This window comes from Toxotes jaculatrix, chromosome 6, assembly GCF_017976425.1.
Source record: "Toxotes jaculatrix isolate fToxJac2 chromosome 6, fToxJac2.pri, whole genome shotgun sequence".
In the NCBI taxonomy this organism is placed as follows: domain Eukaryota; kingdom Metazoa; phylum Chordata; class Actinopteri; family Toxotidae; genus Toxotes; species Toxotes jaculatrix.
The window spans coordinates 8,994,828-9,017,662 of NC_054399.1; the positions used below are offsets into that span (position 1 = coordinate 8,994,828).

General features: G+C 41.0%; 1 protein-coding gene across 2 annotated transcripts in view; it reads right to left on the reverse strand.

Moving 5' to 3' along the window:
* Window positions 1-809: 809 nt before the first annotated feature.
* Window positions 810-22,835, reverse strand: part of tle5 (TLE family member 5, transcriptional modulator) — a 41,295-nt gene continuing 19,269 nt past the window's right edge. The window contains exons 3-7 of one of the 2 annotated variants that reach the window (XM_041040797.1): window positions 20,299-20,362; window positions 15,320-15,364; window positions 8,283-8,345; window positions 7,368-7,442; window positions 810-5,161 (exon numbers count right to left, since the gene is read on the reverse strand). In XM_041040797.1, the coding sequence (XP_040896731.1) occupies window positions 4,937-5,161; window positions 7,368-7,442; window positions 8,283-8,345; window positions 15,320-15,364; window positions 20,299-20,362 (472 nt within the window). In that variant the 3' untranslated portion in view covers window positions 810-4,936. Of the gene's footprint in view, window positions 5,165-7,367; window positions 7,443-8,282; window positions 8,346-15,319; window positions 15,365-20,298; window positions 20,363-22,835 lie in introns of both variants that reach the window. The other variant, XM_041040796.1, reaches the window with a different exon arrangement.

Below are 22,835 nucleotides of genomic sequence, written 5' to 3' on the forward strand. Positions count from 1 at the left end.
CGACTTGAACATTTATGTGACAAAATTTTATTTTAGAAAATAACAGAATTGTTCAGGGTGTGTAGGACTTTTACATCAACAGCTATAATGTTAGGATGATTTCACATATAAAATATGTTCCTAATCTTTACAGTAACTTACAAAATGCCCTCGAAGCGTTTATCAATTTTAAATAATGACAATGAAGAAAACACCACTTGCAGCATTAAGCTGGTCGAGGGAGCCTTTTATAAGAATGAACAGAGTTTTAAAAAAAAACCCAAGGTAAATCCTTCCATCTAAGACCCATAACCTCTGTGATACTAATAACACAATATCACACAATAGTCCAAAATCTAACATGTTGGACTGTTCTTAACTTCACCTGCCGTTTCTGCTGGCAACTGCACTTTTACAAACACATAACTTCAACAAAAAATAAAGGCAGACGAATGTTTACTGTGTTGCATCAATAGATCACATACCTCAACCATGTTTTAGATCTCTGCAAGTTGAATGTCACACTGTGATGAGATGGACTGGAACCAATGCCTGCCTAAAAGGAGAGATATTAAACACAACATTATTTAATCTGATTAAAAATAATAATAATAATAAAGAAAGTCACTGTAATGAGTTGGAACATGCAAAGGCAGCAGTGCTCAGCTCTAATCTGGGCCACAGTTACCAGGGTGAGTTGACACGAGTGTCACAGGAAAGGCTTTTTAACTACAAAGTCATCCACCTCAGTCAGGAGAAAATCTGTAGCTTCTCATATTAAAGATTTACACTGAGAGACATTCAAAGGCAATCAAAGAAAAAGAGAAAACTTTATGATTTGATTGACTTTATTTGTAAGGCACCAGAAGTCCTTCCTTACTGCAGAACATTTCGTATTATTTATAGTAAATGTTTGTTGTACTTTTTTTTAAATAGTTTCTTTTTTTTGTTGTTGTTGTTGTTTACTTGTTTAAATGAAGCTATGATTTCAGACACAAAACATTTTTTTTTTTGCCAAAGTACACACTTTCAGGTTTTACATTATACACAAAATAAGTTTTTAAAAAAAGAACTTTACAAAGCTCAAAACGCTTACAATGCTTCACGCTATGGGGGCAATAAGTTGGGAAGGTGGGATGTGGCATGGGAGTAAAAGGGATGAGGCGGGGTAAGGAAGGGGGATATAGAAGAGGAAAGGGGTCAAAGGGCAAAAGGTCAACGTACTGCAGTTTCCCCCCTGGTGTCACATCAGTTTTGTAACACAATAGCACAAGAATCATCCAGGACAGATAAGAGAAGATGCAGCCATATACACATAAAGCTTTCTATGTATAACTGTATACAGAGGCGAACACCCTCCTACTACTTTAACAAATACATAGAATTTCATTTGTATGTTTATAGCGTCAGCTTTTTAATTCCGGTTCTAGTTCATATCGATTAATATTTAAGAACAAAGAGGAGAAAAAAAAACAAACAAAAAACAAACAAAAAAAAAACAACAAAAAAAACAAGTGCATTGATCACAGAAAATTTGGACTAAGCATTCTTTAAAAAAACCCCAAAAAACTCTCCACTAGAAAGAAATCAATCCCGGCTCCCCTGCAGACATGCACAGATGTATGTGTTTGTGTGTCGCTTTGTCTACATGCTCTGCATATCACTACAACGAGTACAGTATGTAGCTAGATACATACAGTATGTGGCTAGATGGGAGGATGATGTGCTGCGAGCTTAATTCACAAGCAGAATAGCATGTTAGCGTTTGTAGTAAGCAACAGCGACGCATTTCATCTCTATGGTTTATCACTGACGACCAAACCTGTACAACTGTTTATACACACCTTGTTCACATACATACACAACAATGGGCATCACTGAAGGAGTCATTCCACCAATTTCATCAAGTTTATCATCTAAACTTTGACACTTGAAGGGTTTCATTCTGAAATTCCTTTATGCACATTTTTTTTGGCTTCCTGAATTTCCACTGCCAAGCTTGCACATGAATCAGCAATTTTATGAGAAATCTGTGTCTCAAGGTGACTACAACAATAAAATGTGCTTCATCGTTATGCCAGAGATCATTTTAAGAAGTGTAAAAAGGATAGTTTATTTAAGAATGAAACTGCTTATATCTATTCACTCACACTGTGTAACCATTAAAACAGAAAGCAGGCTAAGAAAGGGTGTGAGTGAGTGTGTGTGTGTGTGTGGGGTTTGTATAATACACTTCATGCACAAGCTGTCTTCAAAATCAACCACCGTAGAAACACAGATCACCACTCGACTCCTTGTCAATGATGGAAATGTATGTGTTTGTAAAACACCCTAAAATTTTTCAAAGGGGGGGAAACACATTAAATTTCATCTTCTCTCAGCCTGTAGAAAGCAAACATTCAATGGAGCCATTCTGGCTGCTACTAGACCTGTTAAAGCCCTTACACAGGTGTTCACCCACACACGTGTTTTCACTTATGTTGCCTAATTAGACCTCTTCCCAGGACTCTGTGGGTGAGTATGAACTGCGCTTGGTTGACATCTCCCCTCATGTTTCTGGTAGTTTTGTTGCACCTGTGATGCTGTGTTCATGTCCTATAGGAATCACATCAATGAATCGTTACAAGTAATTAAACCCATCAAACAGCGCTCACACACAATTCCTCAGTCCTATGACCGTCTTGTTGTCTAATGACAGCTGGAGTTGTAAACATCTCTACAATCCATCCTGTCTGAACTCACATTCACTGTTCCCCATTTAGTAAACACTCATTAGGTTACTCCATTTTCAATTCAGAATTTGTAGGAATTTTCAAGTACTTTTGCTTTTATAATGATACGAAATGAAAAGTCAAGCTGGGGACATTGGAATTACGCTACATGGTATGCATTTTAACCAGTGCCCTGCTGAGGGCACTATGAAGTTTAAGTGTGTGCATCAGAAGTGAGTTCTGATACTCACATTAAATGGCAGAGGGTACATGTGGAGCCACAGGCAGCGAATGAAGAGAGATTATGGACAGAGCCACAGTTTAGTGACATCACATTACACTCAGCATAGTTTCGCCCAACTTCCACCTCATGAGAGGTCTAATCAGACTGAGAAACTGAGTAGCTGAGGACACCTGGGGGGGTGGGGGGGTGTGTACGGCCTGTATGGCTGAACGAGATTTGTTTTTTTTTTTTTTTTGTTTTTTTACTCATCAGAGCAGCAGCAAGCTTTCTGTGCTTCATCTGTCACATCTACACTGACAGAATTTTGTTAGATCATGCAGATTTCCTGCTCAGTGGTGTATGTAGATGTTAAATCACCTGTATAATGTTATGTTAGTTGAATATGTGACAGACCTGTGTGTGTGTGTGTGTGTGTGTGTGTGTGTGTGTGTGTGTGTGTGTGTGCAGTGAATCAAAATGTACAATATAATCTGAATTTACAGAGGGGGGGTTTCTGTCTTAATGCAGGTATAGAGATGTTCCTTAAAATAGACCAGAGACTATTCCTCAAGAACTGGATCATGACAGAGACTAGGACTGGCCGCATGCAGAGATTAATGTCACCAGTCTAGTCTCTGTATATTAAGTTTGTACACTCAGCATGGATAAATAAGCCATTTCCCTTGTGACACAGCCTGTACTCTGTCATTGTCCTGTCCTTGTTTGTGCTCAGGCCAGAACCCAGCGAGGACTGTTCTTCAAAGACACACGCTGCCCTCTGCTGTCAAACACACAACATGCACACTCTGTCCCCTCCCCTCTGCTCTAATATTAGTGCACATTAAAGATGAAAAAGGTGGTGGGAGGGTGCACGTGTCAAGTGGCATCTCTGTTCTCTTTGTTGCTACTTCAGCTCTGTTTAACTTCTGATGAAAATGTTGCCTTTCAGTTAAGGTGCTGGGCGGATTTATCTGACGCACCTCTCAGGGTCAGGCAAGGATCGTAAGTCGGGGGGGATTACTTACTAAGGTGGATTTGTTATCTCGTCTGACAGCTCTAAGCATGAAGTTTGCTCCAACAAGGTGCTTTTCCTTTCTCCATATAAATTTAGGATTATGCACAAAATCTCTAGTTTGTGTGGACGTGTCTTGTCATTACAACAATTCTGCTCTAAAAGCAGTTTTTGGTTAGGATGTGACTGTAGCTGTAGAAAGCAATACAAGAGGGGACATTTCTCTCTTTACTTTGAGCATTAGGGCAATATTTAAATACTTCTCTGATCCATAAAAATACACCATTTAAACCCACAGTTAACCTTTATCTTGGAATGAATGCATGCAACCTGAACTGCCCAGGAAAACCAAAATCAACACTACTCATCTCTTTGAGACCTTATCTTAGGAAAGTGAGTTTGTAGGAATCCTGTGCTGTGTGTGACAAGTTTTACAGCTGGCCAAAGAATCCCTTTGCTTAACATCTAGCCTGTTTTGACACCTACAGTAGGGTGCGTTCAGTCTCACAGATCAGTCCTGCCTAACAAAGACCCGCTTAGAACGCAGGCAAGAGGTGGGAGTAGAGTGAGAGGAAGAGAGGCATGGAGGGAAAAAAACAAAAACTAAACAGGAATAAGAACTGAGGGACATGGCAGGAAGCAACAGAAATAGAAAGCAATCTGGCTAAAAAAAAAAAAAAAAAAGAAAAACAGGAAAACAAAGCTCAATTGTATACAAAAAAGAGCGCTTGAAGAAAAGTTACAGGATACGTGAGAGAGAGAGACACTGATAGAGAGAAGGGAGGACAAAGAAACAATCCATTTATAGTAAATATGAAGGAATCAGAACTGTCTGACATGAAGGGCAGGTGCCATAACTGCAAATTATGGGAGCTGGTTAGGGGTCTGTAGCTGGAGCTGTGGTGATAGCGGTCAGATAGAGGGAGACCAGGGGAGAGGCTGTAGGCCAAGGGGGCTCAGATCAGGGGATTCAGGTCTCTGGATAAAAACAGAGCTGAATGGGAACACCATCTAATCAGACTTGTCTCCGTCCTCCTCGCGGTGGCTGTCGACTCCGTCACGTGACGCCTTCTCCTCCTTGGCCAGCTGGGCTTGGGAGGCCAGCAGGGAGGAGAGAGAGAAGAGACCGGAGGAGGTGGTGACAGCGGGGAGGGTTGGCTGGCTCAGGCCCAGCGGCAGGGGGGTCATGGGCAGGGCCAGGCCCTGGAGCTGAGACAGCTGGTGAGCCTGGAGCTGCTGCTACATGGAAGACAACCAGACTCAACTTAGACACAGCAGGATGGATACAGCACACAAATGACAGTAAAACATTGTCACTGTAGTATATGCAAAATCTCCAGTGCACAGACCTAATATACATCACCTACTCATGCTTAATATACAACACCTGAGGCACAGCACTAATAGCTCAAGTACAATAGGACAGATGGAATGCACATATTATAGCTAAAATACATGATTGGTAAAAGGTGGAAAATCTGAAGCACAAATATTTTTAAATAAAAGATCACATTTACAATATACAACCCCAAGAAGACAACTCAAACACCAAGACAAAGACAAAGCAAGCGCTGACGGATGAAGTGATACTTTATAAAAATGAAAGGATGTCCATAATCCAGCAGAGGACAGATCCAAAGGAAGTCAAACCAATCAAACATCTGAAAATACACAAAAAAAACCTACCATGGGAAATGTGTGTTTCCCATGGTAGTTTCATGGTGTTTTTCGTGGTGTTTCATTTTAATATTATGACAAATTGTTACTGCTGGGCCTCTGCCCTTTAATCACTCCCCACTGTGCTCACACACAACATGATGACACATCAGTGGGTTGATGTTTATGATAATCCTGACTGACTTCTCTTAAACAGCATCCAACTGCCCTAGCTTGCTCAGGCTACACCTACAAAGTCAACAGCTCTGCTTTACACGCACAAGTAGAGCTCAAATGCTCTATTTCCTTAAGTATATACTGTATGAAGTATATAAGACGATGTTAGCAGCTATCAAAAGAAGATACTATAATCAGAATAGATGAAATTGTGTGGCTCCCAGATGTGAGGTAAGCAAGTCCAGTCCTAAACACAGGCCTAAGGAGACCTATATCCTCTGTATCTAAAGCAGCAGACACAAAGACAAAGCCAAGGCGCCTCTGTGAATCATGAATCACAGTGATGGAGGGGCTAGGCTAGCTAACATTAGGCCCAAAGTAAAATGATGGAGTGGGTAGCCTAGCTAATACTAAACCTCTGGTAAAATGATGGAGTAGCTAAGCTAGCTAGCACAAGGCTGATAATGATTAAGTGTGAGTAGCTGGCTAACACTACAGCCACAGAGATGAAGGATTATGGCTAGCTGGCTAATGCACCATCCACAACCATTCAGTATTTTATTGAGCGGGCTAATTGTACATTTTTATTGATCAATGACTGTATACATGTATTGGACGGATGAGGACATCTATCCCTCCATCCCTTAGATCAGACTGTACCACACTAATGATACTCTGATATTAAAAGTAAAAAAAAATGTAGTCTTATGTGATAGTAAATTAAATCTTTTTATTTTGCACAGTTTTCCTGAAGAAAACAGGCAATGTGATGGCATCACCTTCTGCTTCAGGAAACGACTGCAAGACATTTGCCACTGTTTTCTGGCATTTTAGAAACAAAAAGATTAAGTGATAATGGGAATAATTTTTAGTTGCAGCACTAAGCTCCACCCAAAGAAGGAACTTAAATGTCAGGATCATTCAGCCTGAGCTGCATCAGTTTTGACCATTCCTCTTTTTGTCTTTTGCATGTCCCTCAACTTAATGAAAGCAGAACTTTGAGCCTCGTTTTGCATATGAAAGGTATAAATAAAGATTATCATTATTAGAATTATAATTAGAATACTAAATCACTTGAGTAGTCCTATAAAAAATTCCTTTGAACTTGACTAAAATCCCAAGAAATGTTATGTTTCACAAAACTAGTATTTATTTAAGGATTGTTGTTTTAAACTGCATTGTGCGTTCTTAAGGATGGACCATATTAAAAACTTTCATGCAATACTGACAAAAGTCTTCTTTTTTCCTAATTGCACTTGTTTGAAAAACCTGAAGCCTGTGGCCTGAGCATCATGGATTCTTTCATCACCACTGTCTGTTCTTTGGCACTAACGCGCTATTTAAGAACATAAATCAGAGAGGTGACAACAAAATAAGAAAATCTTTGTAATCCTTTTGAAAAAGTGAAGACACTATGAGTATAAAAGTTTCTAATTTGGCCATACTTTCATTAATGACCACATTAACAATTATAGCTAAAGAAGCATTTATTAGCCAATAAATAAAAGTCATTAAAAGTAAACAATAGACTTGGTGTTAATATTCAATAATTGTGCTTATCTGGACATCACAAAACCCTCAGGCGAGGCTGGGGGCTGGATCATCGTACCCTTATGATGGAGTTCATCTCTGGGGGGGTGACCTGCTTGGCCCTCTCTATGGCCGCCAGGACCTGCTGCTGGTGCTGTGGATGAGGGCAGGGGGTGAAGACAAGAGGAGGAAAGTGAGGGAGACAATAAAAGAGAGGCAGAAACAAGGGGAGGAGAGTTTGTGGGGAGAGAAGTGGAAAGGTTAGATCAATATCAATAGTCCCAACAGAGACCAAACAACCCTCACTGGTGATGCACCCCCTCTGGCTATTCAGCTATTCATCCACACACACACACACACACACACACACACACACACACACACACACACACACACACACACACACACACACACACACACACACACACACACACACATTCAAAAGCCTTGTGTGACACTAGTGAATGGATGGTCGGCTGGTGTGCTGTAATGGGTGGAGGTCAACCCCCTGTTGGACAGATAAGAGCATGGCTTATCTGAATCACAGAACCATTTATTACACTGACACACACAAACACACACATGTATAAAAGAAAAGAGGAGTGGGATGGAGGAGGGAGCAAGGGAAGGGGGAGCGGGGGACAAAGGGAAGGACTGGAGTGGAAGAGGTGGTCAAAAAGGGAGGGGGGAAGGGAAGACAGAGGACTGGGAGGAGGGGGCAGATTTAATATGGCAGAGATTCAAGGTGGGGGAGGGAGGAATAAAGTGAAAGTGAGAAAGAACACAGGAAGCAAGTGATGATGAATGACGGGAGGAGAGAAGTGGAGGGGGAGAGAAAAGGAGGGAGGGAAGCTGAGCGAAGGGTCACAGAGGTGGAGAGGTAATGAGGCGGGAATGAGGGTGATCTCATTCCAGGATGTAAGGAATAGGGCCGAGGGTCAGGAGGTTAGTGACGTCTTTGTGTCAGTGTTTCTGTGTGTGTGCATGTTCTTACCTCCTGAGACAGGTAGGGGAGAACTTGTGCACAGATCCCGTTCAATCTCTTCACAATCTCGGCCTGCGAAGGGGAGACTTATTAAATTAAAGGATAAAAGTAAAACTATTCAAACATTTCTTCCCATGAAGAATGTGTTTATTACTCTGTATTACTTTTTTTCATTCTTGCAATATTTTGTTTAGGTGTTGCACGGTGATACCTAAGATGTGTGTGTGGTGTTTCGTGTGCCAAATGGAAATGAAGTGGAAACCACACCGACTCGTGTTCTAAGACTGTGCCAAGCAGGTTTTGATGAGCATCCTAAGGCTTTTTTCACAAAATACATTTTGTGAAAATGTCACATAGGAAAAATCAATAGTATAAATAATAATATAATCAACAATTCCATTTAGCTGCTCTTTCAATCTCTTTATTTCCTACTACGTCAAGTCAAAATGGCTGCTGTGAAAAACGCCTGTTGAACACAGTATCTAGTTCAAACTTGACTAGTTGGTTTTGGTCTTTTCATAGGATTTGCTGAAAAAACAAACAAACAAACAAAAAAAAAAATATATATATATATAGAATATCACCAGACTTATCCTTTAAACCCTCGTTAAATGTAAATTGCCACTCAGCGATTCAAACCACACGCTCATTGGTATGGGAAACATCTGCTATGACCTTCCCAGACTGTGGCACACATATCTTGCATCATACACCCAAACACACACACACACACACACACACACACAATCATACTTACACACACATATCAGCCATATCAGAATCCCTTTATTCACCTCATTAATTAAGTTGCTTGTACCTAATACTCTTTCTCTAAACTCTTGGATGCAAACGCAATCACTCACACACTCACACTCACACACACACACACACACACACACACACACACACACACACACACACACACACACACACACAAAGTAACAATCATCCCAGCAAGCACGCACACACCCTTTCCTCTTTCTCGTCATGCACACTCCCTATCTTTCTCACATGCAGGTCTATTATCACATTTGGTTGGTAATCATCCAATCCGTCTGAGATATGCAAAGCAGCAGTAATTGTGTTAGAGCCTAATTCGTGGAGCGATGAGGAGAGAGGGGCCCTCCTAACAGTCATTAGGCATGCAGAGCACAACTCCCCATCAAGCGCTTCACTCCTACCCGCTCATCATTACACATACACACTCCCTGACATCTCTAAAATGTCTCTGTAAAATGTCTCTGCGGGACTCGCGCCACACTATGACTCTTTTTCAGTGCCCTTTATGCCGTCTATCTCTCTTTCCAACTCTGCGTCTGTCTCTTCTTTTATCAGTTCTCTCTATCATCTTCCTCAACAGACTGAATTCGTTGCTGTTGGAGGTTTTTGTCTGCTTTTGTTGCCAATTTAAATAAGCTTTATCTTGTGTAATTTGAAAATGTAGGCTCAAAAGGGAAAGCAAACACACAGGCAAAAATGTGTTCGATTTGATTTAAACTGTGTTTCAAGGAAGCATGGAAGGCAGCCTAAACAAACCTAACATTTCACAGACTTCCTCAGCGTGTCTTCGTTTTTTTTTTCACTATTTGAGTGTCTCGTGCTACTGCTTCCTGCCAGGCCTGCCAGCGCACCAGCACTTGGTACTTGTTCATAATTCCTTAAATATCTCAGAAAGATCCAAAAACTAAAATGCACCATACTTTCATATTTAAAAGCTACATTTGAAGTTTAAGTTTGAAGATTAGTCTGGAAATTTATCAAGTATGTGTAATGAAATCTGTTCTTAAAAGCTATGTTGAGACACTTGCAGACTTGAATATTTACATTTTATATATATAAATTTTGTACTTCCAGAGAGAAAAATTGTACTTTCCCATTGACTTACTTACTTACATAATATATATAATATATATAATATATATAATAATATATAATAATGTAAGACTTTGAAAGGGGTCATTCGGCAGGGCGTCTCAGTACTTTCACTTTTGTTATTAAGTACATAAAGCTGCTGTTTACTTCATCAAACAGCCTCATCTATAACATGTAAGAAAATTCTCATTAAAATCTCCTTAACTTCAAGATGTCATCTTTGAATCTCCTGACTAAAGCTGCTGTCTCACACACACTGGAACCCTAAACCTTTCTAGACGTTACCCAGAGGAACTGTATGTGTAAATGCAAATGTCTGAATCAGTTGAACCAGATATTAAACAGACTTTAATCTGTCAGCTCCCTAGTACAAAGCATCTGTAATGTCTGACTGAGCCAGTGTGTGAATAGAGGCCATCATTGTCTGGAGGATTCACAGCGAGCCAGTGGCCATGTTGGTGACTCTTCTGCCCTCTCTCGGTCTCCAGTCTACCCACCCCCACCCCTCACATAAACCAAACTGAGTATTCTTAGTGTGTATGAATGTAGCTCACACGGACAATCTCTGGTTGCGATTAGCTTGTTGTGCTGCAAGTGTGAAAGTACAACTCTGGCATTCATTTGTGAAAACAGCTGAGACCAAAACTGAAATATATTCAGTTTATAAACATGTAAGGCAAAAAAAATCCTCATAACTGAGAAGCTGTGAAAAGACTTTGCTTAAAAGTGAATAAACTACTCATCAGTTATCAAAATAGTTGCCGATTAATTTTCTGTCAAACTGTTATATTGATGAACATTATTTCCACTCAACCACCTTTACTGTCTTCTAAAGTTCAAACTATAGGCACAAGTCTCCTCAGTATACATGAATATGCCAGGAACTGGCTGTACTGTACTGAGAAGAGAATGAACACTAACACTACTCGGACACACAACGAAAGCACCTCCACCATATACGACACAATCAAAATACAGATGCAAGAGTGTGTTGTCAGGTTGGACACATGTACAGGAAGAAAAACATGATGAAAAGCAGAACAGTAGGAAGTCAAAGAGGATCCCGCAATAATACTGCTCCATTCAACATATTCCCAGTTCAATGCACAACTGAACCTTGCTTCTGCTCACCAAGACAAAACAGAGAGAGAGAGAAGAGACAAGAGAACAGAGAGAGAGGGAGTGAACAGACAGAGTGGAGAGACATTTTTTGAATTGAGTAGGACAGAGTGATCAAGAGGGAGCAATTGAATGTGTGAGAGTGTGAGAGAGAAAGAGAGAGGGAAATAGAGACAGAGGTGGAAAGAGGAGGAGGAGCAGAAGAGGAGGAGGAGGGCTCGGGGGTGGGGGGGCTGGCTCTGCACAATAGGCCTAGACATGAATGCTCCTCGACACTCGTTTCCACACATCCCCTTCAATTTCAACTCTCTAATGGAACTAGCGACTCTCCGCACCCACTCACACTGTGCACAAAGAAAGCAAGCACGTGCGCACACACACACACGCATGCACACACACACACACACACGCACACACAGACACACACAGACACACACACAGACACACACAGACACACACGGGTATGCAGGATAACAGGATCACACACGAACAATAACATGCAACCACTTATGAATATGTGCTAGGAACACGCACACAAATATATAAGCATATGGGCTAATAGAGATGTGCACACACATACACACGCACACCCACACACGAGCGCACACACACACACACACACACACACACAAAACCCATGCTTGTGCAGGCAGGCTCAACCCACTCACACAGACATACACACATATTTCAAAAAATTGCAATTGCAGACAGCCAGTAAGAAAGCATGAGCAAATACACACACACACACACACACACAAATGAAACAACACACACGCAAGCAGACAACCACACTGACTGTGAATTTCATCCCTGTCAGATAAAGAAAAAGGGGTGTGATGAATGGCACACATAAGGCTAAGCGTGTGCGTGTGTGTGTGTGGGCTTGCTGGCCTGCATGTAACAGTCTGTGTGTGTGCGCTTGTGTGCTCCGCACGCACCACAGTGTCTGCGTTGTGTTTCCTACCACACAGTTTGTGTGGGTGCATATATGTGAAGGTTTTTAAATCATAGAAGCTGCTACTTTTGTGTGTGTGTCCATTTGTCAAAGCACACTCCGTTCTTCCAATATGGCTGTCAGCATGCACCGTCAATCATAAGACAGCGTGTGTGTTTGTGTGTGTGTGTGTGGACGACAGCACCAGACGAGGTCACCGATAAGGGCTAGCCCTTCGGAGGCCCATCGCTCTCTACCTCCTACAGACTGAGCATAAATTACTCCCCCAGCTTCAGCCACACAAACTGATGTATGGACATATGCTTCTCACCCCTCCCGTCCCTGGGTGAAGGCTTCCTTTTCTTTTCAAAATGCTTTACGGGATCCAACTGAAGTGTCTTCACTGGATTTGAGCAACAGATAACTGATGTCAAATGACAGTCAGATAGACGTAACCTCTCCATAAATGAAAATTTGTTTCCAGCATCGACATCCGCATTGTAACAAATGTCTGTGTAGTCAAAACTACAATGGACGTTTTTGTGCAATTTGTTTTAGAATTTGAGTTAGAATACTACGTATAGAGTGAAATAAAACTGATCTGGCAAGAGCAAAAATGCTTAACCCCTTGGGGACGGTTTGCAACAGTTGATTGTAAAAAAGCTGGATGCAAGTCTTACGCCTGGCCTAGCTATGTCTGATCTTGTGATAAATATTTACACCTCTATTTACACATCTAAAACTACAGCTAAGCGCAGCTACAGCCAGAGTAGACAATGCGTGTCCACGCTGACACATTTTGCTGCATTGATAGTTGCCACTCCATTCACATTGCTATGGTTACAGATTTACATTTGCTGGCGCCAACAAACTGATTAAAAATGACTGCTGAGCCAAAGAAATGAAAATTAAATTACTCAGATAGTGAAACAAGGAAAATTATTGAACTCTACAGTAAGTATGTGCATTTTAGGCCACAGAAATGATATTCATCACATTAAGAACAAAACATTGAGCCAGCAATTGTTTTGCACAGCCTGACTTGGTTATTTACTTTGTCTATACTTTGCCACTTTTGACATTTTGACAATACAATAATGTGAAATGTTGATGTAACAAAATTATTTAGGGCGATATTTCTCTGGCATCAAACCAGCTACAATTATTGTTGTAGGCTGATCAGCTGATTTATATTTTTTCCTGATGAGATGAGCCGTCACATCCTCCTCGGTGGCTTGTTCTCTGACATGTTCCCCCTCTGCTTCCACTGGTCCCAAATCATCCACTGGGGCCACAGGCACCTTCTTGGTTATGCAAATGTTGTGCAGTACAGCTGCTACACACATGATGTTGCACGCCCTTTCTGGCGCAATCCTGATTATAGGCATTAGTATGCCTATACTGTCTGCAGTAGCTATGCATCATCTCATAACATTACTCTCTATTAACCAATACCAGTTTTATAATTAATCTGAACACAAGCCACACACACCTGTGCTTGAGCACGCCTACGCAGCGCTCAGTGATCGACCTTGTGTGTGAGTGCACTTAGTTGTATTGCCTTTCCTGCTCCATCTGTGGTACCATGACGAGTGTCATCAGTCCCACTTCTTTAGAGGGTAGCCACTGTCGCCAAGCATTAAGCCAGAGAGCCGCCCCTCCTCACACACACTGCCTCAAAATTTGTGCGGCATGAACAGACCCGTACCACCACACCACCACATCACTTCATCATTTCATGTAAGCATCGCACACATCCTGAACATGAAATGAGTCAAAGCCTTTCCCGTTCACAAAAAGATCCTTGTTTTTAGATGTTGCCTGGATGAGCACGAGCACCATCAGTACAGCCAAAAATACCAGGTATGCCGGAGTCCCTGTGAAATCTCACCTTGGGGTGAGTGGGCCCCTGCTGGGTAGGCAGACAAACATATTATGGTAATATGGGTAAGATTTAGTCTCAGATGTAGCACTAAGCCTAGATGGTGCGACAGGTATTAATTCTATGTAGAGCCTGAGGTAGATTTTACATCCAGCCCAGTCTTATGACCGAGTGTACGTATATCTGGTGCAACCGGCCCCTGATGCTTGCATTTTACACACAGCCTCAGGTGACATCATTCAAATGTCTCTGAACACTCTGAGATTACCTCCGCAATTCACACCTGCCAATCAGTGAGCTGCAGGTGTGCGGTGGGGGAACAGGGGTGGGAATGCACAGCTGTGTCGGCATCAACAGAGTATTTTGGATGTTCAAGGTTCTGCACGTAAAAGGCTTATTCAGGTTTTTTTTCTCTGCATCAATGATGTTAGATGACTGGCAGCTGGAGCACCTCCAAGGTTTTGATGGCCATGAAGCTCCCCCAGTTGAATCATCAGTACAAACAACAAGCAACTGTAATAATGATTGCAATGAAGGACTGGTAGTCCTTGAGACTTCAACCAATCACAAAGTTTAAAATGATGCTGTCCACACCACTAATGGCAAGCAGCAGTTTAAAAAGCTCTTGATGTGAATGCTAAGGCACACCTGGCAGACAGGTGCATATGAGAGTGGAGTCATGGAAAAGATAGTAGTGAATTCCTGCTCACTGTCAGCTGGTGAAAAAGCAACATTTCAATCACAGACTCTTCTTTGGCTTCTGCATAGCAACTGCGCCATGGGCACTGCAGCATTTACAGCCACTACCATCACCTGTAACTCTGATTACTTTACTAGTCTAATGGGAGGAAATTGTTTCCAGCTTCATCTTGTGGCGATTTGCCTACAAAACCTTATTAAAACCTTAACTTGCTTCATACAAAATGCTTGCAGATTTTTTCTGTGCCAAAAAACTGACTTTTTTTTGGCACAAAGTACATCAACAGACAAGACCAGACAACAGATCTGCCTTTACCAATTACATCAACACAAACACCTTTAGCACAATCCAATTTTTCTGGCCCAGCACATAAGCAAAAAATGTGTCCTACTGTGTTCCTGTATATATATATATTTTTTTTTTTTTTTATTTTTTTTTTGCACAAGCAATCTGTTATTCATGACATACAAACAACTGTTTTATATGTTATGTAATGGAAACAGAAGACTTTTTTGTTAAAGGATTAAATGTAGACTCACCTGTTTGTGCATCTCAATGTTGAGCCCGTAGGACATCTCATAGTACTGGAAAGGAAGAGCGAAACAGACAAAAACAGACAATGTTATAACAACACAGGCATCAAATTCTTGTAACTATTCCCAGAAAATCTTCTGCAGAGGAGCTCCATGCTAACACTTTATCATACACCATTTACTGAGTGTGACAAATCATGTGTTGTACAGTTCATGAGCAAATGGCTTTTACTGTAAAGAGAATTGAAACAGAAACTCTTTTTCAGCTCATTTAATAATTGCTCAGTGTTGTTAACTGAGACAACAAAATGTGTGATATAATTCACAATACCAAAATTAAACTGTAAGTATATATGTATATGTATTTATTTATATTTCCCAGGTCACCCTTCTGGATGTGTAGTAGGACAATGTGTAAGATTTTCAATCATGAAGCTGAAATCTAGGTAATAAAAGCACAGGCTGAAAATAAAGAAATTATCTTTTAACACAAAGTAGACCCCCAACCCAACGCGACACATCTTTGACATCTTAATGACTCCCAAGATCCCAGATTTTGACTCTACAAAGGTATTCTCATTCACAAACACGCCTGCATGCACACATACAAAGAGACGACACACAGCTACAAATAGGAAAAGGAACTGAAAGAGAAGAGGAGAGACAGCAACGAAAGAGCCTCTGTTGTGTGTGTGTGTGTATTCAGTGTTAATGAGAGGGCCACCCTCTAGGCGTCAACCCTGTTAATCACCCACTCTGTCTGCAGGGGGACTGGCTCTGTCACTGGAAAACAAACAGCACACAGATCTCTCACACATAAATGTGCACACGCACACACACACACCGTTCTGTCACTTGCTTGCTCTCTCTCACAGGCGCACACAACTGTTGTTTTCTGTTCAATCTCACACTGGCACTCACACACACACACACACACACTCTCTCTCTCTCTCTCTCTCTCTCTCTCGCTCTCTCTCTCTCTTCTTCTCTGTAGCTGCTTGGGCCCATGCGGAAGCTCCCTAAAGTAATTACAGCACTGGGGAAATGGAGGTGCTGCCGCTGGCCGGGGGAGTGGGGCAACCCGATATGCTATTAGAGGTAGTAGCGGGGGGGGGGTCGTTGTGGGGATACAAGGCTGGGCCTGCCACTGATGGAGTGGAAGTGCGATTAAAAAAGTGTGCGTATACGTGCATGGTGTGCCTGTGTGTGTTTATATGTACGGTGATTGTGTGTGTGTGTAAGACAGAGCTAGTGAAGAGGGAGCAATATTACATTCATAGATCAATTTTATAGAAACATTTTCAGCCAAATCTGAGGATGAAGGAAATCCTTTTGTACTTTTGAGGAAAATGTAAGTTGCAAATTTGGTGACTCAGGCTAAAGCACGACACAGGCAAGCAACAAAAAACACTTTGAATAAAGAGAAGCAAACACGTAATTTGTTCTAATATATTCCAAAAGCAGCGCACACAGTCTAACCATAAAACACGCTGCAGAAATGACTTGTTCCATCCATATGTAGTGCCCCAACTGACACTCACCTTCATCAACAATTATTTTAATTACTGATTAATCTGTTGACTATTTTCATGATTGACTGATTAATGGTTAAAAATATAAGAAAAGGTGAAAAATACTGGCTATAATTTCCCACAGCCCAAGGTGATGCATTCAGATTGTTTGTTTTATTCAACAAACATCCTAGAACCTAAATATATTCAGTTTACTTTCAGATATGACAAAGAGAAACAGCAAATGCTCTTATTTCAAAAATCTGAAACCATTAAATTTGTTTGAAAAATGACTATAATAATGAATCAATTATAAATAGGGCTGCCGACGGACAAAGCGTTGCAGCTTTAATCTGTGGTTTTGAATCCAAAATGGTTCCACACATTACTTCTCAGATGATTTGTGGTCATGATTATTTGTTTAACATGTCTCATTAGTTTCGTCTATTTTGTGTTAAGAAAAGAACTGGCCAGTTCACTCATTAAGGCGACAGGGCATGTCCCACTGGATGACACACACTTATTCAAGGTGAATTTTCCTTTCAGTCAGATTATTACTGATCAAATATTTTATTTATTCCCACATTTTAACAGTAGTTTGAATTCCAAATGAAAACTGACAGCACTAGGTGAGGTGGTGCTACAACATAGCAGCGATTAAATACTACACGGAAAAGAATAAGCAGAACTTCTCTTCAACCTTTAAAAATCTCTTTGCATATAAACAGCTTTGTCTGGTCTCTTTCAGTGTTTTGATTCGGCACATGCGGCCATTAGGAAATGGGGTGAACTGGAAAGCAAAGCAATGTTATTCATAAGCAAAAACACACACCAAGGCACCAAGGGCAAACTTATAACAGCTGCAAGGCGCAGTGCACTGCACAGTGCTTCCACAAACTGATCAATACAAATGAAAACTCCCCATTTTCTTTTTTTTTTTACTTTGTGATGATAATATCAGCCTGTAGGCTACCAAACATCCTGCTGGACATCTACCCAACCATCAAAGAAATCATGCAAACTAGGGTAGTTGAGGAAGCAGTGTTTCTGTGAACCATGTAAACGCTTAATTCTTTTACCTTAATCTAGATAAATCACAGCAATGAAGCACATTAAACACAAAGGAAAATATAATTGTGAATGTCAGATCTTAGATATTACAACACATCTTAAATTTGAGCTTTTGTGTCAGTATGTATGTGTGTTTATGTGTGTGAAAAGGCTGCTACTAGGCTGACAATGTCAGTGAATGAGTGTGAGAGTGCGTGCACCCACGCCTGCCTGAGACACACACAGAGGAAGTGTGTGTGTGTCTGTGAGTGTGTGCATATCTGTGTGTCTGCTGACTGGCTGATGGCAGAGAAAGCAGTGCGGCGGCACAGATTAGATGAGATTAAAGCCAGTCAGAGGATCAATTAGAGGCAAAACATCAGACGGCTACACAGCCACGGCCAGCAACAATGAGATTAGCCCCGAGGTGGAGCAGAGAGCGGGCACATATGTGAGTGCGTGTTTGTGTGTGAATGTGTGTGTGTGTGTGTGTGTGTGACACAAAGAGAGATAGGGGAAAGAGGAAATGAAGGGGGTTGGGGAAAGAAGAATCACATATACAGTAACTCCAGAAACAAAAAAGGAGGGAATAATAAAGGATCATACCAATTTATTTCAACTATGGCCTATTTTTTTGTAGAGGGTATGTTATGATATTAGTGATGATGAAACTATTCTAACACCAGGACATCGCTAAAAAGCAAATCCAAAACAGCAACACACAAGCAATCAAACATTCAGACTGGGAGTAAACAAGCTAACAGTTTAGCCATATTATCTATCTTTGTCTACAAATAAAACCAAATGTGAAAACGCCCAAAGTGGGCAATAATCTCTTATTCCACAGGACTGTGTGTGTACGGCAAGTACAACTGTTAAACTGTGATGGGTGTCCATAACAAATAATGTGGGTTCTAATTTTCTAGTTTTCTCTCCCGAATATGTTTGGCTAATAAGGGAAAAAATAAATTCACATAAGAATTGTGATTCTCATCTTCAACTGTTCTGAATCAATTCACACATTCCACACCTCGGTTCTTACTGGATGTTTATAACACTGTTTCACAGTTTCTTTTTGCTGTGTTGATGGAATGGAAAAAAACGCTGAAACAGGTCCTCAAACGACAATGTACATTATTTGCACCTGCCATCCTGATCGACACCCAGGTATGGATGAGGATATAGATGAGGTCTGGTTCGGTTTAGGCACAGAAACGACATGGTTCAGGGTGGGGACACTGACTGCAAGCAGGAAACGGGAAGCGGACTAAAGTCTCCTGTGGCAAAGTCCCATGTTTCATTTGCCCAGCCATCCACCCTGACCTCTTCCCTCTGCAGACTTTGTGGCTCTATACCAATGTCACCCAACTTCCTCCTTTGCTCCTGATGGGACAACAGTCATTATTCCTAAGGCCGCTAGAGGGCTTTGTCACTTGCACTTAAACAAATGTTGTTTTGGGGCATGTAAAACTGACTAATGCTGTTGTTGTTCTTGGGAGGACAGTCTCCACATAACTGTCAGAAGCGCACAATGCAGCTTTTAACACAAACTAGACCCATCTAGGCTTCATTTTCAATTGTAGCATTATATGTCTATTAACTTAATAACTAGCTTTGCTAGACAAAGGTGCGCTAACCAAACACCACACAGTGTATCACCTGGTGGTGGTGGTCAGTGAAGCACACTTTGATTTCATTATTCTCATACAGGCAGATGACTGTAACATACTTTCAAATTATTACTAATAATTTTCAAATAAAAAAGCTGCGTATTCCCACAAACTTCTCCCTGCTTTTTCAATTCACAGTGACAAGGACAGCTATGTTTCAGACTGACATTCAGCGAACTAAAAACATGAGTAAATGGTTTGGCACACAGTGATCAAAGCAAGAGCATGAAAATAGCGGCCCTTCTCTATTTGTTGAATCAATAATCTATTTCAAATTGAGAACTGATTGTGACTCAAATCACGACAACAATCAAAACTGAACTGTGAAATTTCCACCCCTTATTGGTTAACCAACTGGATTTGTTTAAAACATGTACAACTGCTCGTGTTTCTTGCCCAGTCTGACTTGTTTGGCTGTAATAAACCAGAATGCCCTTTTCAGAGAGAAATTTGAAAATAAACAGGAAGAAAACAGACATAAGAAAACAACTGAAAGTGGTGGAGGGGGGGAAGGAACAAGCAAAGAAAGAGTGAGAATAAACACAGAGGGTGAAAACACAACAAAAGAAATTTCTTCTTTTCCCCCCACATAAACATTAACATCTGTAGTGCTGTATCTGCAACAACCAAAAGGGAATTTACACAAGAATCAAATACAACATTGATAAAACATATGGTGACAAAATGACATTTAAGGACAACAAATCATCCCTGCTGGCGCACAACGCACACATACAAACACGGTTTCACTCACCATGATATAATGGCGCTGCATCTCTGACTTCTCACTGGCCAACTTGTCACACTCAAGCTTCAAACTGTGGAGAGAGGGAGAGGAGAGGAGCACAGAGTCAGACCTTGTTAGTCAGCTTGACAGTCTTTCTCCTAAAGTGCTGACACTGGGTGACCCCCCCCACAGCCCCCTTCTTTCATCATCATCATTACCTCCACTTTCACCAACAGCACTGTCATCACTTTCATCATCACTTCAACCCTCATCACTGCCTCTGCATTCATCATCATCATCATCATCAGCACCACCTCCGTTGTCATCATCTCAGCCACCATTACCATCTTTATCATCACCACCGCCTCCTTCATCATCATTGCCACCGCCATCATCCTCACCTTTACCAGTCAGCAGCAGCGTTTTCTCCGAGCTTGGCAAGGTGTCAACTGACAGTAGGAGGTCAAACTCATTCTGAACCCCAGAGACGTGCCTAGCCAAAATGTCTGCTTTCTAAATCAGAGAAGAGGCAGCGAAGTAAAAAGTCTAAATATAGTGTCGGAGCCTTTCCTGTGACCCAGTCCCTACGACAGCCATTAGCTGTAATCATGTCAGAGCTGATGTTATGCGAGGCGACAGGACAAAGGAGGACACGTCAACAAGTCAGCCTGATCGTCAAGTGAAAAAGACAGAGGTAAAAAAAAAAAAAAAATCCCCTTGATGCCTTTGATTGAAACAGCCAGTTACAACATGCCAGTCTCAGAAGGCATCATCTGATGTGAGGACTGGATAAGACTCAGATCAAATAAAGATATGCGCAGGCACACGGTGGATAGGTTCAGATTTAGGGTAAGTCGGAAACCTGTTTGATGGTGTGTGTATATTTATGCTGGGATGTTCTTCTCAGCCGTCTGCAGGAATGACAGCCCGATTACAGCGAGTGCTGGCTGAACCTTCATCGCTGTTAGTCTTATCTGGCAGACTGAGTACAGCATTACAAACGGCCAATAATGTGAGCTTATTCTTACACACAGCATTTTACTTCTTCTATAATTATCGCAGCAGCTGCAGCCTTGGCTGGAGTTAACTTCAGGTTTTGGTTCAGTGTTCATCCGTATCTGAGCTACAGTTTTGTTACTGATTTTGTTATGACACTGAAATATATATTTATTATATTATTATATTATTTATATTTTAATTTTATCTTATTTGATATCTAAAAGACAAGTCCAGCTTGACTTTGTGTTCATGTTTATGTTTTATATATCAGTCAATAATTTTTGGTGTTTTGATGATATTTTTGTGGTTTTTACTTTATCTTGATTAGGGGTGGAAAATAAGAACCGGTTCCGACTCAGAGATAATAATAGAGTTTACTGACGCTGAAAACCTGTGTAGTCCTACATTTTTTCCCACACAAAAGATTGATCAGAAATCACCAAAGGAACCAATGAAAAAAATTGGAACGATAAGCAGAACTGATAATAGCATTGGTATCAATAAAATCTTATCAATTCCCATCCTTAATCTTAATAGTTCTCTAGCACATAATGACATAGTTAATCCATCTCTTTTCTGGACTGGAAACTAACATAGCATGCACTGGGGAAAAGGTAGTTAAACACCCTTGAGGTTGCCAGTCCATCACAGGGCTAACACAACACACCAGGGGGCAAAAACGTGCAAACGCTGTAAAAAGAAGATGAGTACAAAGATTCAAACTTAGGACCTACTTGCGGCATGGCAAGACTGCAATTCTGCCCCCCAGTTTAGAAGCTGTTGGTTGAAATATTTATTTTGGAGCACACAGAAATTAGTCATGTAATGACCCAGAATCGTGTTTGTTGTTAGGCAGAAACATCCCTTCCTGTCTTATCTCAGCTCTCATGATGCTCCCAAATAAACTCAACACTCAATACACTGAAGCCTTTACCAAATGTAAAAGTTAATAATCTAATATCAGAATCCTGATGTGTCAGAAATCCCAGGATCTGAAACTGAATCAGTCTAAGTGATGGATTTGTGCGCCATTATCCTTATTTGAAATTATTGGAACAGTTGAAATTGTGGAACATTCAAGTTAAAAAAAAAAAGAAAAAAAAAAAGTTTTAACCAGCTCAAATAATTCTGGACTGAGCAGTAACACCCAAGGTACTTAAAACAGATGTTGTCACTGTTTTTAAGATGTAACTGGTGTGATGTGTCGGCAGTGCACCTTCCAGACATGACTTGGTAACACACAAATGTAACCGATGTGGGAATGTCTTGACATATTGTCATTCATTCATCAAGCTATCGCAGCTGATGCCAAATGCCTATTCATTTATTTCAATCACACTATTCTTGGATAAAGCATCTCATGGATTTTACTCTAAAGTAGTATGTCTGACATTTGAGTCAGTCATCGAGGCTAGAATCTAAAGGCCAACGCCTTTTTCAGTAGACTCTGGTCTGCATCTAGATTTGGATCAGCTTTTATTAAAGCAAAAATGTGATCAGTCCACTTTACAGGTTTAGAAGATCGCGATAGTTCATGCCCTGGCATGCAACAGATACCCAACCTG